Source organism: Pyrgilauda ruficollis, unplaced genomic scaffold (genome assembly GCF_017590135.1).
Source record: "Pyrgilauda ruficollis isolate IOZ18807 unplaced genomic scaffold, ASM1759013v1 scaffold182, whole genome shotgun sequence".
NCBI classification, from domain to species: Eukaryota; Metazoa; Chordata; class Aves; order Passeriformes; family Passeridae; genus Pyrgilauda; species Pyrgilauda ruficollis.
This window is the reverse complement of record NW_024517207.1, coordinates 353,299-370,342: the sequence shown is the minus strand read 5'-3', so window position 1 is coordinate 370,342 and position 17,044 is coordinate 353,299. Positions and strand designations below refer to the sequence as shown.

At 40.5% G+C, this 17,044-nt stretch overlaps 1 protein-coding gene across 2 annotated transcripts in view; it reads left to right on the top strand.

Moving 5' to 3' along the window:
• The window catches only part of DENND5A (DENN domain containing 5A), a 64,439-nt gene that overhangs the window by 17,689 nt on the left and 29,706 nt on the right, over positions 1-17,044 (top strand). For both annotated transcript variants that reach the window (XM_041464637.1, XM_041464638.1), the window contains exons 2-5: positions 768-839; positions 1,444-1,553; positions 2,033-2,693; positions 9,032-9,219. In XM_041464637.1, the coding sequence (XP_041320571.1) occupies positions 768-839; positions 1,444-1,553; positions 2,033-2,693; positions 9,032-9,219 (1,031 nt within the window). The remainder of the gene's footprint in view (positions 1-767; positions 840-1,443; positions 1,554-2,032; positions 2,694-9,031; positions 9,220-17,044) is intronic.

Here is a 17,044-nt window from a genome sequence, read left to right as displayed (position 1 = left end):
TGCCATGTAATTGCTGCATGTAAGAAAACAAGAGAGGAGTTGGAGTGTGTTTTCTCTTTTGCAGGTGTTGCTGAAATAGTTCCATTTATTTAAAGCATATGATTTCATGCAATTGTGCCTGATTGTTAGTGCAGCTGTCAACAGCTGCATGCTCATTTAGCTAATTGCATTCTAGTAATATAGCTAAGCTTATTTTAAGATACGCAGTTGTATGTCTTTGTTTTTTTTCTTGAAGCTACTGTTCATACTCGGAATATTTACTGCAGAAAGTTCTGTGCTATCACAATGGGCTGTCATTGCTCTAGAGGAAATTTAAGAGCTTCTGCACAAGACTTTCAGCCAATCTAGTGTATGGATAGCACCTGGGGAAAGTTGGACCATGGGACTTAAATTCATACAGTTCTAAAGGCATTGAAATGGTCTTGTCCTTGGGGTCAGTTTCATCATCTGCTCTTTGGGAATATTTTGTAGTTATCATGTGAAACTTTAATTTCACAAGCAGCTTATTCCTACTGCATCAGCGTTCTGGTTGTGTGTACAGGAACAGTGAGCTTCTCTTACATACTGATCATCTCCTTCTAGAAATACCTAGGTGAAATGAGAAAATTATATAAGTTGTATATGTAGAAAAAGCATATTAGGAGAGTAGGGTGTCATGCATGCTAATTCTGGATATTTGTATGTTTTTTACTGGTATGTGTTAGCAACGTGATCATGGTCAACAGTATGAAATGTATAATGCAGTGTTGTTTTTATTTGTTATATAGCTTTATGCCAGTATATACAGGCCTCTAAAACCCGAGATGGTGGCAGCCGTTTCATTTCAAGTGCAACAGAAGGTAAAGGAAAAAGTGTGGGGAAAAATAAAAAAAAGCACTTTGTTCATCTGATACTCTATCTTCATGGATGTTTATGTGGTTCTTGAACTTCTAACCTTGTAGACTCTTCCTTCGCAGCTAACTTCTTGCAATAGATGGTGGTTATCTTTTTTCCTGAGTCTTGAAAATAAAATTAAGAGATCTCATGATGTCACTTGTATGTCTATCTAAAAGTTGCATCATCTTTGCATTTTGTCTATTTGTGCTTTTCTTCAGTAACAGCATTGCATTGAAACTGAAGCTTTAGCTGTGTTTTAACAAGAATCTGAAATATCTGAGGAGTGGCTTAGAGAATTGCTGTCATGACCACAATCTCAAGATTGCCACACTTAAGGAAAAGCACAGATACTTAGCAACACAGAAATGTTACAAAGCTAATCCTTGCTAATATCTGCAGTCTGACTTTATGCTAACGAGCTGTCTTGCATTTTCTGTTTCTCTTAAAAGGAATGTGTCCTTAATTCACTTACCCTTGAGTCTACCTGCTGATGTCCTGCTTTTTGGCCTTGTCTGTGCTTAAAAAGGGAATGAAATATTTACTTGTGTGTTTTTCTTTTGTCTGCAGGGGAAAACTTTGAACAGACTCCGTTAAGACGCACATTTAAATCCAAAGTTCTTGCTCGCTATCCTGAGAATGTTGAATGGAACCCTTTTGACCAGGATGCAGTGGGAATGGTCAGTGTCACTTCATGGCTTTTGGGGTTTTTTGTTACATTCTAGAGAATGAGTAGAGAAATAAATTAGCCTGCAATTAATGAATCTTTTTTTGTGGGTGATTTTTCCATTTAATAGAATATGGTGTGTATTAATTTAGGTAAAATACAGTAGTTTTCTCTCTCAGGTTTCTGGTCTTGGTGACCAGAAAAATACTTTCCTTTATGTGGGTTTGAATTTTATTATTTTATTCATAAAATATATGAGGCTGGTAACAAAATAGTAATAAGCTTCGCATGCAACCCTTTTGATGCGTTCCTTTTGTTTTTCTGATATAGACTTATATCACTGTATTATACAGAAATGTAACAATAGAATTTAAAGTGAAATGCAATGGCAGTCTGTGGATTTTAAATCCCATTTTCACCAATGCTTCTGCAGGCAGGGGGAGAGAAAAGTGTTTTTTAATGGACATTGTCTCCCCTTCCCCTTTTCTGTAGCTGTGTATGCCTAAAGGGCTTGCTTTCAAGACACAAGCAGATTGCAGAGAACCTCAGTTCCACTCTTTCATTATTACTCGTGAAGATGGCTCGCGGACATTTGGATTTTCTCTCACGTTTTTTGAGGAAGTCACTAGCAAACAGATCTGCAGTGCAATGCAGACGTTGTATCATATGCACAATGCTGAATATGACATTCTTCATACTCCCCCCACCAACGACAAGGAGAGCTGCAGCAGCGCTGGGGACTGCAATGGCACCTCCGTCTCAAAGCTACAGCGGTTTAACTCCTATGACATCAGCAGAGACACGCTCTATGTCTCAAAGTGCATTTGTCTGATTACTCCAATGTCTTTCATGAAAGCTTGTAAGAAAGTTCTAGAACAACTTCACCAAGCAGTGACTTCACCTCAGCCACCACCGCTACCTTTAGAAAGCTACATCTACAATATTCTCTATGAGGTTCCTCTTCCTCCAGCAGGAAGGTCATTGAAATTTTCAGGTGTTTATGGACCAATTATCTGCCAGAGGCCAAGCACCAACGAACTGCCATTGTTTGATTTTCCTGTTAAAGAAGTTTTTGAATTGCTTGGAGTAGAAAATGTGGTTCAACTCTTTACCTGTGCCCTTTTGGAGTTTCAGATACTGCTTTATTCACAGCGTGAGTACTTGGGTTTTGTTTTCTTATCTTGAAGTTGTACTGGCACAAGGTCTTACTATGTCTTGAATGCTAAAAACACCAGAAACAACAGAATAGCTGCATTAAAGTGGTATGGGCATGCTATTGCAGGCTGGCTGATCTGTATGCAGGTCTTCAGGTAAAGAAAAGCACTCTAAGGAGAGTGTTGCATTGGCTCCTGCTGTTAGACACTTAAACTTAAAACTGGCTTTTCACATAGTCTCCTCTATTCGTGGTTTGGCTAACCCCTTTATTGTTGGCTCTGGAACTGTGCTACTGGATAGAGCAGTTTGCCTTTTCCATGCTCCTGTCTAGCTGCTCAGCTGAATTCCCTGCTATCTCTGCAGAACTAGCCATGCATTTTGAAACAGTACAGTTAATTATATATACATCTGATTCTGAAGAAGAGTTAATCATGCAAATACAGTTTTCTCTTTGAGTACCCAAAGTCACATTTCAGTTGTTACTTTGGAAGATAAGTACCTGAAAAAAAGTTTTGACTAAACTCAAATCCCAAATCTCCATTAAGGCCTTGAAAGAGTTATAGCTCTGAAGGCACATAGCTGAAGCTTGCTTTGAAGAGGATGAGCTGAAATAGCATGTTTATCAATTAGTAAGTAGTGTGGGAGTGGTATCTATTTTCTGTGCTGAAATTTGTGGATACTGGCCTTCTTACTCCACATCCTGTTGCTCTAATACAGAGTATGTGGAATTATGCCTAAAGATAATTTCTGTACTTTTTTTTTTGGCCCAAGCTGACTAACATTAGTCCAGACTCACTCATTCAGAATGGTGTGGTTTAAGCAGACAGCCTACATTTTGAACACTACTTTGTAGTAATGGTTAGGAAGCCTAAAAGACCCCAAGACAAATTCAGAGCTAGTCCATGGTGTTACTGAAATTTGTTTTCAGTGTTTACTTCCGTTGAGCTGTAACTGAAATAGGTAGAACACAAATGGTAACTATTTACAAAATATTACCTACATTTATCAGCAAACTTCTCCAAGCATGAAATACAGATTTTGTGTTGTGTGTTAAGATCTGTGCATAGACTAAAGCCAAGGATGGATTTGTGTGTACAATCAGGGTGATTAAAAGTCTGTAATGGCAGCAGGGTGTTACATTACATTACAGGGTGTTCTCATTGTATAGGCACTGTGAACTGCAAGAGAAAAACTGCACAGTAATTCACATGCAGTCAAAAAAACTTACTGAGCTCTGTCATGGTTACTCTCTTTGATTTAAAAAACAAATTGCTCTGCTTATTGTTCATAGCAAATCTAGAAATACTTGTCTAGCAGACAAGCTTCTTTTGTGGTTTCCCCTGAAATGGATTAGGCACTGATATGTTTGAGATTTAGGGGGAGTTTCTGTGGGTACCTGTGTCCCACCCGTGGAGGATTCAAACATCAGCACCCTTCATGGAGAAGGGGGTGGTGGTGTTGGCCTGTGGAGGTGTCTGAGGTTCCAGTGGTGGCTTGGAAGCTCCACAGAAAAGCCACATGTGCATCAGCGTGTGGGAGCAGTGCTCCTGGAGCTCCTGCCAGGCCATCCCCTTGTGAGTGCTCTCTTGTTCCAGGCTGGAGCTCAGCTCACTTCTGGGCTAGCCTGCTGTATTCTGGCTTCTCTTTCCAAGCCCTTTTAATCTGTTCAGCTTTCTGTCTTGGGCCCTTTCCAGGTGTCTGATCAGTGGCTAATTAGAGAAGCTTAAAATAGCCCTGGAACACTTGAGTTTCTTGTTTGCAGGCTCAGACATTTGGAGTTCAGAGGGATGAGGAATCAGTTGGGACAGCTTCTGTCCACTGTTTCCCTGCCTCACCCCAAGCTTGGGCTGAGTTGGGCTGTGTTGTACATTATGGAGGTGTCTTGTCTCTCTGTCATGTTCTCATCTTAATTTTTGGTTGAAAAGTCTTCTTTCAGTAGAAAAATAATTTTAGTTATTTGTTTGCTCTCTTTTGAGCAAACCTCAGGTGTGGTGAACTGGCTGCAGCAGTGCCTTCTCAGTAATAGTAGCCAATTTTTATTTTTTGAAACATAGCTTCTCTTAAGGACTTTCTGAGGGATTTAATCCCTCTGCCTTTTTTTGTTTGTTGCCTTGTTTTGTTTTTGTTTGTTTGCCTCTGTTATTCTTTTCAATTGTATTATGTTCCTAATATATTCTGCTCTTTCTTCAGTATGATTGAGTAACATCTGTTTTTTGCTGTTTGTAAAACAGCAAATATTGAATGGAGATAAGGTGATTGTGCACTCAGTTCTAAGTGGAATCAGGAATTGCTTTACTTTTGTAAAGGTTTTTTCATGTTCTTGCATGCACACCAGTGTGAAGTCTAGGTTGTCCTTCAGAATATAAATACTGAGTTTTTAAATGTCATCTGAGTTTGTTCAGTCTCTTGGTGCTCAGACCCATGACAGCTGAGGTGTCTGAGATAATTTCTTGTTCTCCTAGGTCAGGTGAGATTATGGTATCATTGGATGGATTTAGATTTAGAACAGTACATGTCAGGATCAGCAGATTTGTAAGATTTACTTGGAAAAATACCCCAGCAACAAACACCCACAAAATAAGGAAAGACCACCAAAATAAAAACCAAACCCCAAACCTCTTGGAGGTCTGGTGAAACTGGTTGATCTTGAGGTCCCTTCCAACCCAAACCTTTTCATGATTGTATGTGTCTGAATTTGTTGCCAAGTGCAGTCCTTTAGGAAACAAATTATTTTAGTGTTTTAAGCTTCAGTCAGTCCTTGGAGTAGGAGTAACTTCACTTGGCAGTATAAATGTTTTGGTTTAAGATTCCTTTGACATGTTTCTGACTCGATGCTTCTGGAAATTCTTCTTTTGTCCCATTATGCTGGCACAGCCTTGTGTATTTTGGATTGCTGTAAACCAAGCGGAGGGAATGAATGCCTCAGTTGGATTGTCCCTTTGAGAGACATGTCTACCATTTGGAAAAGTGTCAGGGGCCTGTAAGAGAGGGAGGAATTTGAGGATGCTGCTAGTGCTGAGCCAGTGCTGAGGAGCTCTGGAAAGAGTCACTGCTGCTGGAGGCCTGTGGGGAGTGCCCTTGCCAGATATTCTGGGGGAGCTGCTTTGCATTCCTGCAATTTATGTTGCTCTTGTAACTGTGAAATAGACTTATTCCTTATCTCAGAGAGCACCTAGAGCTCTTCTGAAAAGTGTGTACTGAGTTAAGACAGCTGTGAAATCTGCTTGGAGGTAATTTTTCTAAACAGCTAGAAACAAAAAAAAAAAAAAAAAGGAGAAATGTAATGCACTGCTGCCACAAACTGTGCTCTAGGACAGTTTTGTTTTCTGGGTGGCAGCTGTCTGCTGCCATTTTACAGTACAAATGAAGGGATTTTTTCTGCTCTGCCTTTGAATCACTCCTCCCCATCTTTGTTTCACTTGTTAAAATAATATTCATTCTGGAGATCTGAAGTATTAGTTTAATGTCTTTGCAGTATTACTCTGTGCTGCCTAGCTCTGATCTCTTGCATAGGACACTCTGGTTGTGCCTCCAAGGATTTAGGAACCTTGCTGCTTGAATCCCTCTGTCAGGCACACAGCAGGAGATGGTGCACCCCACTGCTTCTGCTAACCACAGCTGGTTCTTACTGCAGCTACAGGGCTTTTTGAAGTGACTTGTGGGTTACTTGACAAATATAACAGTATTTCATTGTGATCCATGAAATAGGAAGATTAAAAGGAAAAAATGTTCCAAAATGTGATGATATAATTGTTTTAAATTTGGCTGAGTCAGAGGATTTTTGTGGGCACTTGACAGACTTCTCTCTGGTAGAATGTGAAAATGGGGAGGTGGAATTATAGTTCTTAGAGCTGCCAGCTTCTTCCCTTCCTGTTCCCCTTTTTCCAGGCACAGGACATCTCAATTTATCTTTTTTTATCTTCTACAGATAAATATTGTTATGTAACTTCTCATACGCACTTTAAGAGATAATCTATTTTATTTACAGCAGTTGATTAGAATAACAAATCATGCTTTTTCTGTGTTCTTAAGTGGCCAGATTAAAAAAGTAGTGGATTTTCTTTTCCTTGCACAGTGATCAGTTAAGCACCTTCCTATCTAACAGTGCCCTAGTCATATGTCATTATTTCCCTACCAGTGCCTGTGTACAGTACAAGGCCAAAAGATCATGTCATTGACACCAGAAAAAGCACATTCTGGTTTCAAGGACAAGAACAACAGCACTGCTGAAACACTTCTTACTCTTTTAATCTTTTTGTTGTTGTTATTTTTAAATCTTCTGTAATTCTTTGGTAAGAGAACTGTGCTGCTTGCTTCTTTAAACCCAAAACTCCCTCTGTACCCTTTCTGGGTAGGTACAGCTTATGAAAACATAGGAGTTATTTTGGTTTATATTTTCATGCTTCTTGCCTTTGTCCTTGCCTTTTGCCAGTAGCAGAATGCAGTCACTGTTACTTGCAGGCTGCAGCTGGGCAGGACAAATCTTTGGGAATGGCTTAAGCCATGTGGATATCCAGGATCAGAGAGCTGCTTTTGCAGATAGCTCCCTGGCAGGATGTGGCTGCCCAGTGGATAGAAATTCTGACCTATTGATGTCACTTTGTAATTAATTTGGAAGGCTGATACTAAAGTTAGCTTAATGACAGAGGGAGAAGTTGTATTTAAATTATCCTGCAGGATCAGACAGGGGGTTTTGTGTAGTAGGAAAACACTGTTTCTATTTTAAGACTTGTACTTCCAGATAAACGAGCCGAATGCAAACCAGCTGCAATGTTTATGTATCTATGGCTACATTTAAAGTTCTTCTAAAAACTGAAGAAGATGGGGTATGGAATAGAATCTTCTTCCCAAAGCTTATCATTAATTCATCACTTCTTTGCAGTCAGGCTGTGATTAAAGCTGCAAACCCATATGTAGGTGTGCAGGCAGAAGCTGGTGTCCAGGCAGAGTAGGGGAGTGTGGCTGTGATGTTCATTGGTATGTCAGTCCAAATAAGATTTTGGCAAAAAACTTTAACCTGTTTAAGCTGTTCTCACCTGTTCTGGTTGAAGGGTCCTTCATGGCAGGTCTGCTGTGAGGCAGTGACAGGTAGTTCCATCAATGACCTTTTCCACCAGCACAGCTTGATGTGAAGATAAAGAATCAAAAGCCCAAGTTGCAGAATTATGGGTGATGTTAGCAAAACCTGTGCTGAGTTCCCCTTAGGTTGTGGGGCTCTTTGCAGATCCCAAACTCTACAACTTTTTCCCCAGACAAAATTAATCATGAAAGCCAGGAACTGAATTTCTTGGCTTTTTTTTTTTTTTTTTTTTCTTTTTTTTTTGGTGTCTGAAGTCTTGAGTGGAGACTGGCTAAAAGATGGAATCAATTTTTCTTCTTCCTTGTATTCCCTCCCCTTTCCTGGCTGGAATTGGATGTTGTTGCAGTATCTTGAAAAGCCATCCTGTATCTCCAGTTTGTGCTGTATTTATAGCCTGACAGAAGGTAGGGATTGCCCTAGTTGTGTGAGTGTTTTATACCCTTTCCAGCCTGGCAGCTGGAAGGCAGTTGGGATGCTTCAGCAGCTGTATTGGAACACACATCTGGTGCTGCCTCCCCCTTTATGAGATTTCAAAAACTCTTGGAGATGACTCTGTAGTTAGAGATGAGGAGGGTGCAATGTTTGCCCAGCAGTGTGAGCTGCTCTAGCCACCAGTGCTACGTAAAAAGATCTCTTGGTGTGTTGCACAGGTAGATTTAACACTGCTCCTAAGTTCTAGGAGGACATGAGTTGTTTTTACATTGAACTGAGGCTTTGGTCGTGCATTGCAAAGGCTAAACAAAGCTGATCCTTTTCATTTTCTGCATAGTTATTTCAGTCACACTGTTGGGTTGGCTGCTATACAGCATGCTTTATAGACATTTAAACACTCTTTGAAAAAATGTTTATCTGAGAGATACCAGATGCCTTGGGTTTCATCCAAGGCTTCCATAGAAAGCCCTGAGCACAGAGAAATTATTTCTGATGTGTTTCTTAGCTGATTACAATATGGCTTCTGTATTCGAACTGGTGCTCTTGGTGACCCTGGTATAGGTAGCAGAAAGTGACTTAGCATGCATTAAGGGTTAGTTTGCTCATTTCCATATGACTTGTAGAATGACCTACTTTGGGTTGAGCTCTTTGTTGTTTCTGCAAAATGTGCTGGGTGTGCAGGTCTGGGTTTTCATTATGATGCCACTCAGCTAGCACTGGGTTTTGTGGTTTCTGTTTTTAAGCAACTTCTCATTTCTTTAATTTAAATTCATTTACTTAAAAGTATTTGTGAAAAAAAATTTCATTTTCTTGATCTTTTTCAGATTATCAGAGGCTGATGACAGTGGCAGAGACCATCACAGCACTAATGTTTCCATTTCAGTGGCAGCATGTGTATGTTCCTATCCTTCCAGCATCCCTCCTTCATTTTCTAGATGCTCCTGTCCCTTACCTCATGGGCTTGCACTCTAATGGACTGGATGATAGGTCTAAGCTGGAACTTCCTCAAGAGGTGAGAGGAGCTTGTCTTGATTGATTAAATACTGTCCATGACTATGAGGGAAGTGAGAAATTATCTAAAACACAAGTGCTAACTGTACCAGCCATTGTCAAGTTCTTGCTGGCTCTCATTTGGGATAGGTCTTTTTTTTTCTTGGAGATGCTGACAAAAATCTGGTGAAATAGATAAAGCCCTGCTTTTGAAACTGAATGCTCTGATGGAATTCAACTGTACTTTTACAGGTATTGGGGTTACAGAAAGAACATTTTTTGTGCTGGAAAAATTAGCCTTGTAGTGCTAGGAAGTGCAGTGTGAACTCCCCAGCAGTGGCCAAAAGGGAGTGATGGTGAATGAGAAGAGCTCGACTGGCATCAGCACTGGCTGGTTCCTGGCTGTCTGGGCTCAGGCTGGGCTTCCCTGCCCTGGACTTCTCTCTTGGGGTTGTCTTGCATGGACCCAGCCTGCCAGGTGTGTGCACAAAACCATTTCAGAGTTTCCCCTAGAATGCCAGCTTCAGCGTGCAGCAAAGTGTCAGCGTGTACCTGAGCAGCTCCTGCCTGTTGGGTGGTGCTGAGGAGCCCTGGGAGCAGCAGCCCTGTGTCAGGGGGAAGGAAATGCTCTGACAAGGCTCTGCAACTCCTCCTTGGGGCTGGGACTGCCTTCAGCCTTCTTTGAGGTTCTCCTTATTCATTTGATCCCCTGTTCAGTTCCCAAGCACTCCTTGTAGGGATGTGCCACGAGAGTTTAAGGGCTGGCTGGGAGGATCAAGGCACTACCCCAGGCAGCAGAGGAAATGTCTGACCCCTGCTTACTTGTAGGTGTAACTTTTCAGGGGAGGAACTGACAGGGGAACTTTACAGGGGATGTAAATCATGGGAAACACCCTTCTTACAGGCCCTGGTAGGATTCTCTGCCTTTTTCTCTGACTCTGGGTTTTCTTCCATTACCATTTGCATTTCTGGGAAAGCAGAAGCGTGGCAGGCACAGGGTTTTGTGGTGGTGGTGGTTTTTGTTTTCATTATCAGGCAGTGCTGCAGCATAGCTTGACACAAAAAACCCTTCCTTTAAAAAAAACCTGCGTGAAATTAAAGACAAGATATTTTTGTGAACCTCCAGTCTGGTCTCCATGCCAACATTGCTCTTTTTCTCAAATCCATATGCTGGTAGTTTTCGTTTGTTTTTCCTGGCAAGTTCGAAGTAAAACTTTTTTTTTTTCAGATTGTGTTTTTTTTCTGTGAAAACTAAAGTGTTTAATCTCTTGATTTCTTCATTGTTTTGCTCTCTTTTTTTTTTATTTTCGACTGGAATAATTAATAACAGAGTATTGTGTGTTCTTGCCATGAAAACAACAGTCTATTGCTTTGGTTTACTATTTTTTACAGAATTTTGGCTGTACTGACAGGCCTAATTAATATGGTTAGTACACTTTTTAGGGAGAATAGCTGATTAAATAAAACACATGTGTGGATATGCATGTTAATATGCACTGTGGATATTTTCACTGTTACCACAAGCTTCTAAAAGACTGTCCTCCTTTTGTAAAGAGCTTCCTCATTTTAAAATCACGGTAACACTTTCAACTAAATAAACATATTTTAATTTCAAATAGACATTTCAGTTATTTGAAAGGTAAATAGATTTTGGAAGAGATTTATCAGGTTATTTTGCAGGTTTAAAGTAAGGCAGTTGATCTATTTTTAGATGTTTGAAATGAAATCCAAGTACTATTAAAAAGTGATCTGACACCTCAATTTACTTTTTTTTTTTTTACAGGTAGCCTTTTATGTGAAGGTGGAGGAGTAGATTTTTGATGTTATCTTACAGAGATGAGAATTGTCTGGGAGGGTAGGACAGACAAGACAGAAAGCAGCAGCAACATGCCCATGTGGTGGAATTTGCTGCCAGACTTCCTTGTCCTTCTGAAGTTTCAGCTTTTTTCTTTCTTATTTGAAGAGTGAGCTCTTAAAACTTTGTGCACAATGAGTTTGAGCTAGTCTGAGAAATCCCCTTGGTAGTCACTGCTGGGTAAGGTTTCTTGTGAGCTGTTGAATCCTTTGCATTGCAGGCTGGAGATGTAGCTGTGGCAGGGAAATGGACTGGAGACTCCATTCTCTTAGGAAATACCGAGAAGTTGTCCTGTACCAATAGATTTGTTTATTCAAGGGGTTAAGTAGACTGGGAAGAGCAGAAGCTCACTATTATTGAGGTTTTCATTGTAGGGAGTTTGCTTAAAAAAGCCCAGCTAACCAAGAAAGAAACCCAAACAAACCCCCATAGAACAGCAAACAAAACCTGCCAAGGAGAGTGAATGTGTTGTTGTAGAACAGCAGAAGAGGGCATGTGGATTCCATTATTTGTGCTTCAATAAAGACAAAATTATCATCACTATCAGAGGGGCTATTAATATATTTAACACTGTTTATCTCTCAAGTTTGGAATGTATGTCAACCTTTATGAAGTCATCAGGGTTATATGAGGAGCTCCTCTAGGCTCCTGATGCCAGATTTTCCTCACTTGTCACAAAGGGTATACAAAGAGCTGGTCTGTGTTGTAATTTATTCTGAGTTCTGCAAAAAAAAATTTTTCTTTGTCTTGAAACTGCCTAAGCTGCATCTCTGTTCCTAATCTATTTATGTGGATGTGTGGGACAGCTGCTGTAAAAGAAAGCAATATCAGATTTAAGCAGGGGCCAAAGAGGTGAGCTTTGAGAGAAAATCTAGTTAGTGCTTCTCAGTTGAAGGGCATTGTGGAAGAAAATAATATTGCTGTCTAGCTCAGCATGGATCCCTCAGTGTCACTGTGGACTTCTTCATTGTGGTTTTATAATGAAGTTTAAAAAAGACTAATTTCTCTTGCTCAAAGTGTTTTAGGTGAATATTTTTAGGCTAATAATGTGAGAATATGTCTGTCCCAACTCACATTTGGTGTGGTGTAAGTCTTGCACACATATGCCCTAAGGCTTGTTTTGGTGGCAGCCTCCCATATTTGGGTCACATCTGGTGTTTCCAGGGGATGCTTTACAGCATGGAAATCCAGCTGTATCCTAGAAGTTAATGCTTGCAGCAGATGATGATTAAAATCTCCAACAAAAAAGTTGTGTTAGTACAAAATTCAATTTTGGTTATCCCTTGGGTCCATCAGAGCAGTCCCTGATGGAGAATTCATTGAAGACCACCAGGCCTGACTCTGCAGCCCAGTAAAACCAGGCAGTGCTGAGGTTTGGTGTGGAGTTGAGTTTGTTGTGCGTGCCAGCAGCAGAGTGCTCCTTCTCACAGGTGCTGCTGCTTTTCTGAGGGCTCTGTGTGTGCATGAGCATCCTTGTGGTTTCCCTGGCAGCTGCATCAGGGGCTTGTGAGGAGCCCAGAAGGGAAGGGGAGGGCGTGGGAAAAGCTGTGCTAGAATGAGGTGCTGCAGATGTCACAGGGGAAGGGAAGAACCTGTAGCTGTCTCAGGTGTTGCTGGCAAAAGTGTGCTTTGTTTATCAGTGAAACTGATCAATAAAAGTGGTTTTAGCAGCTTCCTCACAGATCACAAACCTAGCAAGTACTGAAGTAAGATTGGGTTTTTTGATGTGTGTTTGCATTTCCTTCTAAAGAAACTTCTGCAGTGCTACAGAAATACATTTTTAACAAGCAAGTTAAACCATTTCATGTAGCAGGACTTGCATGTATATCTCACCACTCTAATTTAGGAGAATGGTAGAAATTGAAATTATTTTCTGTGGAAATAAGCAATGCTGAGTTTCCAGCACTGGTGAAATCAAAGTAGTGCCTCATTAAAAAGCCTGTTTTTAATGAAGTGATCCCAAGGGTCTTGGGCAATAGTTTTTCCTGTTAGAAAAGTTGAAAGACTTAAAACCTAAAATGCATTTTCTCTGCTAATATTAGACAGATTATATATATTCTCAGTGTTTTTATTTGTGCCGTTAAAAGTATGATTCAGTACTAAATCTGAAGAAATTCTGTGGGTTTTTATTTTTGTATGTTATTTCAGAAGATAAGAAAGGTCTCTTGAAAAGCCTTTTTTCCTTCTGATGCCAACACATTAGACCAAGATAATTATTGAAAGATAATCACTGCTTTGTATGCATTCTCAGGCTATCTGCTGCTGGTTTGATCCTTGATAATACTGCAAACTTATTGGCAAAACTCAGTTTTATATTTCCTTGCACTCCAGTGTGAACAGCCACCTGAGGAGTTTCTGCAGGCTGCAATGGCTTTCGGCTCTAAGCTGTTCTCACTCCCAAATGTTGGGTTGGCGTGAAGGACAGCAGTGCTGACAGTAAGTGCAGAAGGTCTCCATTTGCTTACAGGAGTGGCACAGGAGCATCCTTCAGAAGTCAGGCCCTCTGCAGACACTTGGCACAAGCCAGCCATGTGTGTGCACAGCTGCACATCCCTGTTCTCTGGGTGCTGTGTGCCCTGGGTGGCTGTTCGCAAGGTTGGGGCCAAATGCTCACAGGTGATACAGGCTGGAGATGAGTGGGCTTCAGTCTTTCAGTGCTCTATTCAAGCAGAAGATAAACAATTTCCTTCTGTGCTTTTGAGCAGAGCTGAAAGGAAGGATGTGAGCTTGATGCAGGCCCTGCTAGATCTGTCTGGGGCTTTGGCACTTAGTGTGCCTGAGGTCAAACTAAATTGTCTTTGGTTTTGCAATGGATGGGTGTGCTCCAGACCCCACTAAGGCCATGGAAATGGTGCTGTTGGCTTCAGGGAACCAGGTACACAATCACTGATTTGCTTAGATTCATGTTTCTAAGGTTTGTAAGGCTTTCACCTGGACACCCTCTTACTTGGAATGATGAAAGCTAATGGGAAGGACAGGTTTTTAAGTTACACAATCATTGATTTGCTTAGATTCATGTTTCTAAGGTTTGTCTGGCTTTCACCTGGGCACCCTCTTACACCCTTTCCGATGGGAAGGACAGGTTTTTAAGTCAGGATGTGACATCCTTGTTCCTTAGTGTAATGTCTCAGGAGAACCTTTTATTGTAGATGATGTAATGTGTCCTCTCCTGTGACAGGCTGCTGTTGAAGTGAAGTGGTGTGTTACTGTTTTGGGGTTTCTTTTGATCAGAAAACTGATATGTAAGCAACAAATAAAAGAATATGACTGCTCTGGAGACCTGAAATACCAAATAACTAATATAAGAATGCTCTTTCAATTATATCTCTACTTACACATGTTGCCAAGTATCTTGTCTCTATATCATTTTAGTTTTGTAAAATCAATCATTTTGTGAGTAAAATAATAGTGTATCCACATAGAGAGCTGTCAGCTGTTCACAGCCCACTCAGCTGTGCTGCCTCCAGACAAAATAACTAAACCCTTGTGGCCAAAGAACTCCTTTCTTTTTCTGCTTTGTGTACTTGCCCAGTTGCTAGCATGCAAAATGCTTTGGATGACCATGATTTCATAAATAATAAGTGCCTTGTAATTTTCCTTAGTTTTTAAGCAGGGGAGCACTCTATCCTTACTGTATTCCATTCTGTTGGATCTACAGTGTAGCAGCATAGTGAGATTGACTGCTCTGGTGTCTGTCACTGATTTACTTCACATTTCATTTTCACAGAAAAATACTGGTTTGGTACCTCTCAAAGGGCTTGTGCATGGAGATGTTTTTGCCATTTCTGTTCCCTAAGGAGCATGGCTTTTTCAGAAGTTAGTGTGCAATTCTTGAGGATGACCTCAGCTTCCCTGAGTTCAGAGAGGCTAAAGTCGCCCAAGGAATGTTTGCTTATGGTGCTCTGGGTAGCCCTCTGTCTTATGTGCTATTAATCAGGCACTGGATAACTACAGAGTGTCCCTGAAAATATTCTTTACACTCTGTTTAGAGTATTGCTGCACACTGACTTTTTTAAAAAATGCTTCCATATATGCCAATTTCTGGAAAATGTAATTACAACTTGCATGATAAACAGTCGTTGTTAGGAGTTCAGAGTGTTTAAACTGTGTGTATTGCTGTTAGAGAGGAGCCCTGCAGAAGGGAAAATCACATTGGAAGGATTAAGCAGGTGTTAGCCCAGATATTTATAAGCAATTTTAGCAAACATTGAATTTGGCTTTTTCTTCCATTGGCAAGGAGTTTAATTTCAGTGTGAAGATTAGAATTTCTACATTGGTAAGGTTAATGTTTGATTTCTTTTAGACCAAGTGCTTTGTGGGTACAACCAAGCTTATTAAGCAAGAGTGATGTTTTCTGCAGAATCTGATCCAAAAAGGAAGGAAAGTTGAATGGCATCAATTAAAGAAAGTTGTAAAAGGAAGTAATACAATTAAACTGTTTGAAGAGTTTCTTATTGAGTCTGTCTTGCCATTTTGCAGACTGCTTGAGGCAAATTCAATGCTTTTTGTTTCTCCCTCAGCACTGATTGGTAGGCATTGTGCCTGGTTTCAAAGCTTCCTTTCTCTTCTGTCCTGAAGTGCTTGCAGTGTTTCTGACAAACACCAGCTGACTTGACTTCTGATTGTCACAGAACCATGGCTACAGAGGGAGCCTTGAAGCTCCTCGATTCAGGTGCTTGCTTCAGATGCTGCCTTGGAGCAGTGCTGATGTCAGGGGAATTCAGCAATCACACCTGCCCTGCATAAAAAGAAAAACTTTTTCTAAGGTGCACTAGAAACTGTTTGAGAATCAATCTGTTAATTCTCTTTTTGCAACACCTAATTCAGTTTGTGATTTAATGTCCAGTAAAGGATCTATACAAGAGATATTAAACTGTTTTATATGCTTTCCTTTGAGCATAAGAAATAATCTCCATATTGAAAAGTAGAACATTAGGAAATAGAGAACTGGACATATGCTTTCATTTGTAACTATGGATAATATTGTAGCAGGGCATGAACTGGACTGTGTGCAGGCTAGTGCAATATGTCCAGTGGAGTTCTGCTTTAGGAATTCTTTTTTCAGTTTAAATGTTTAAGCATAATAAGATATTTGTGTTTTAAGGAGAGTTGACACCCTCTGTGCTATAGAAACCTGTCAGAAGTACTAAATGTATATTTTCATAAGTTTACTTAAAGGAACAGATCTTGTCAGGCACAGCTTATTCTAGTCTACCTATGGCCAGTCCCACAGCAAATTCCTACCAGTACTCCTTGTACCTCTGATTGCTGGGGTCATTCACCATTCATTCCATGTGAGGATGATGTCTTCTAATTGTTTCTTTCCAATTAAATTGTGGTGGTGCTTCCATCTCCGTGCACTTACTGAATCACAGGAAGTAACTGGAGATATGTCAGTTCTCACAGACCTGAAGGGTGGTTTTGCTGCCAAGCTGTAGTGATGCCTGAATTCAGGTATGGCTCCTAGAATGATGCAATGCAGTTAGGTTGGAAGTAGCCCATGATCTGAGTGAAATATTTGGTACAGTGAAGGTTAAACAGAACAGTGACAGTCCATGTTGATTCTACTGTGAAGAGAAACTGAAATGCTTCCACAGAGGAGCAAAGTTACTTCTCTGTTCTTAACTTTCCGGGCAGGTTTCACACATGGCTGGGGTTCTTGCTGTGATGTGTGTAGTTATGTAATGTCTTGAACCCATTTGATTTTGCAGTGCAGAAGCCAAAAGGGGAACCTTCCTTCTTGCCAAATAAAGAGTGAGGTAAACCTTGAAGGATGCAGAGCTTCTTTTGATCTTGCTGTGGAAGCCACATAGGTGGTTTTTCTTTTCCTTTTTTTTTTTTTCCCCTCACCTTTGTCTTTTTTGGTGGAAAATGATGGAGAACAGAAAAACAGAACGAAAACTAGTTCATTTCATTTTTCCCTTGGAAAAATACTTGCTCATTGAAAGAATTGTCTTAGTTGTTAGGCAATTGCCTTTTGTTGCTTACAGAA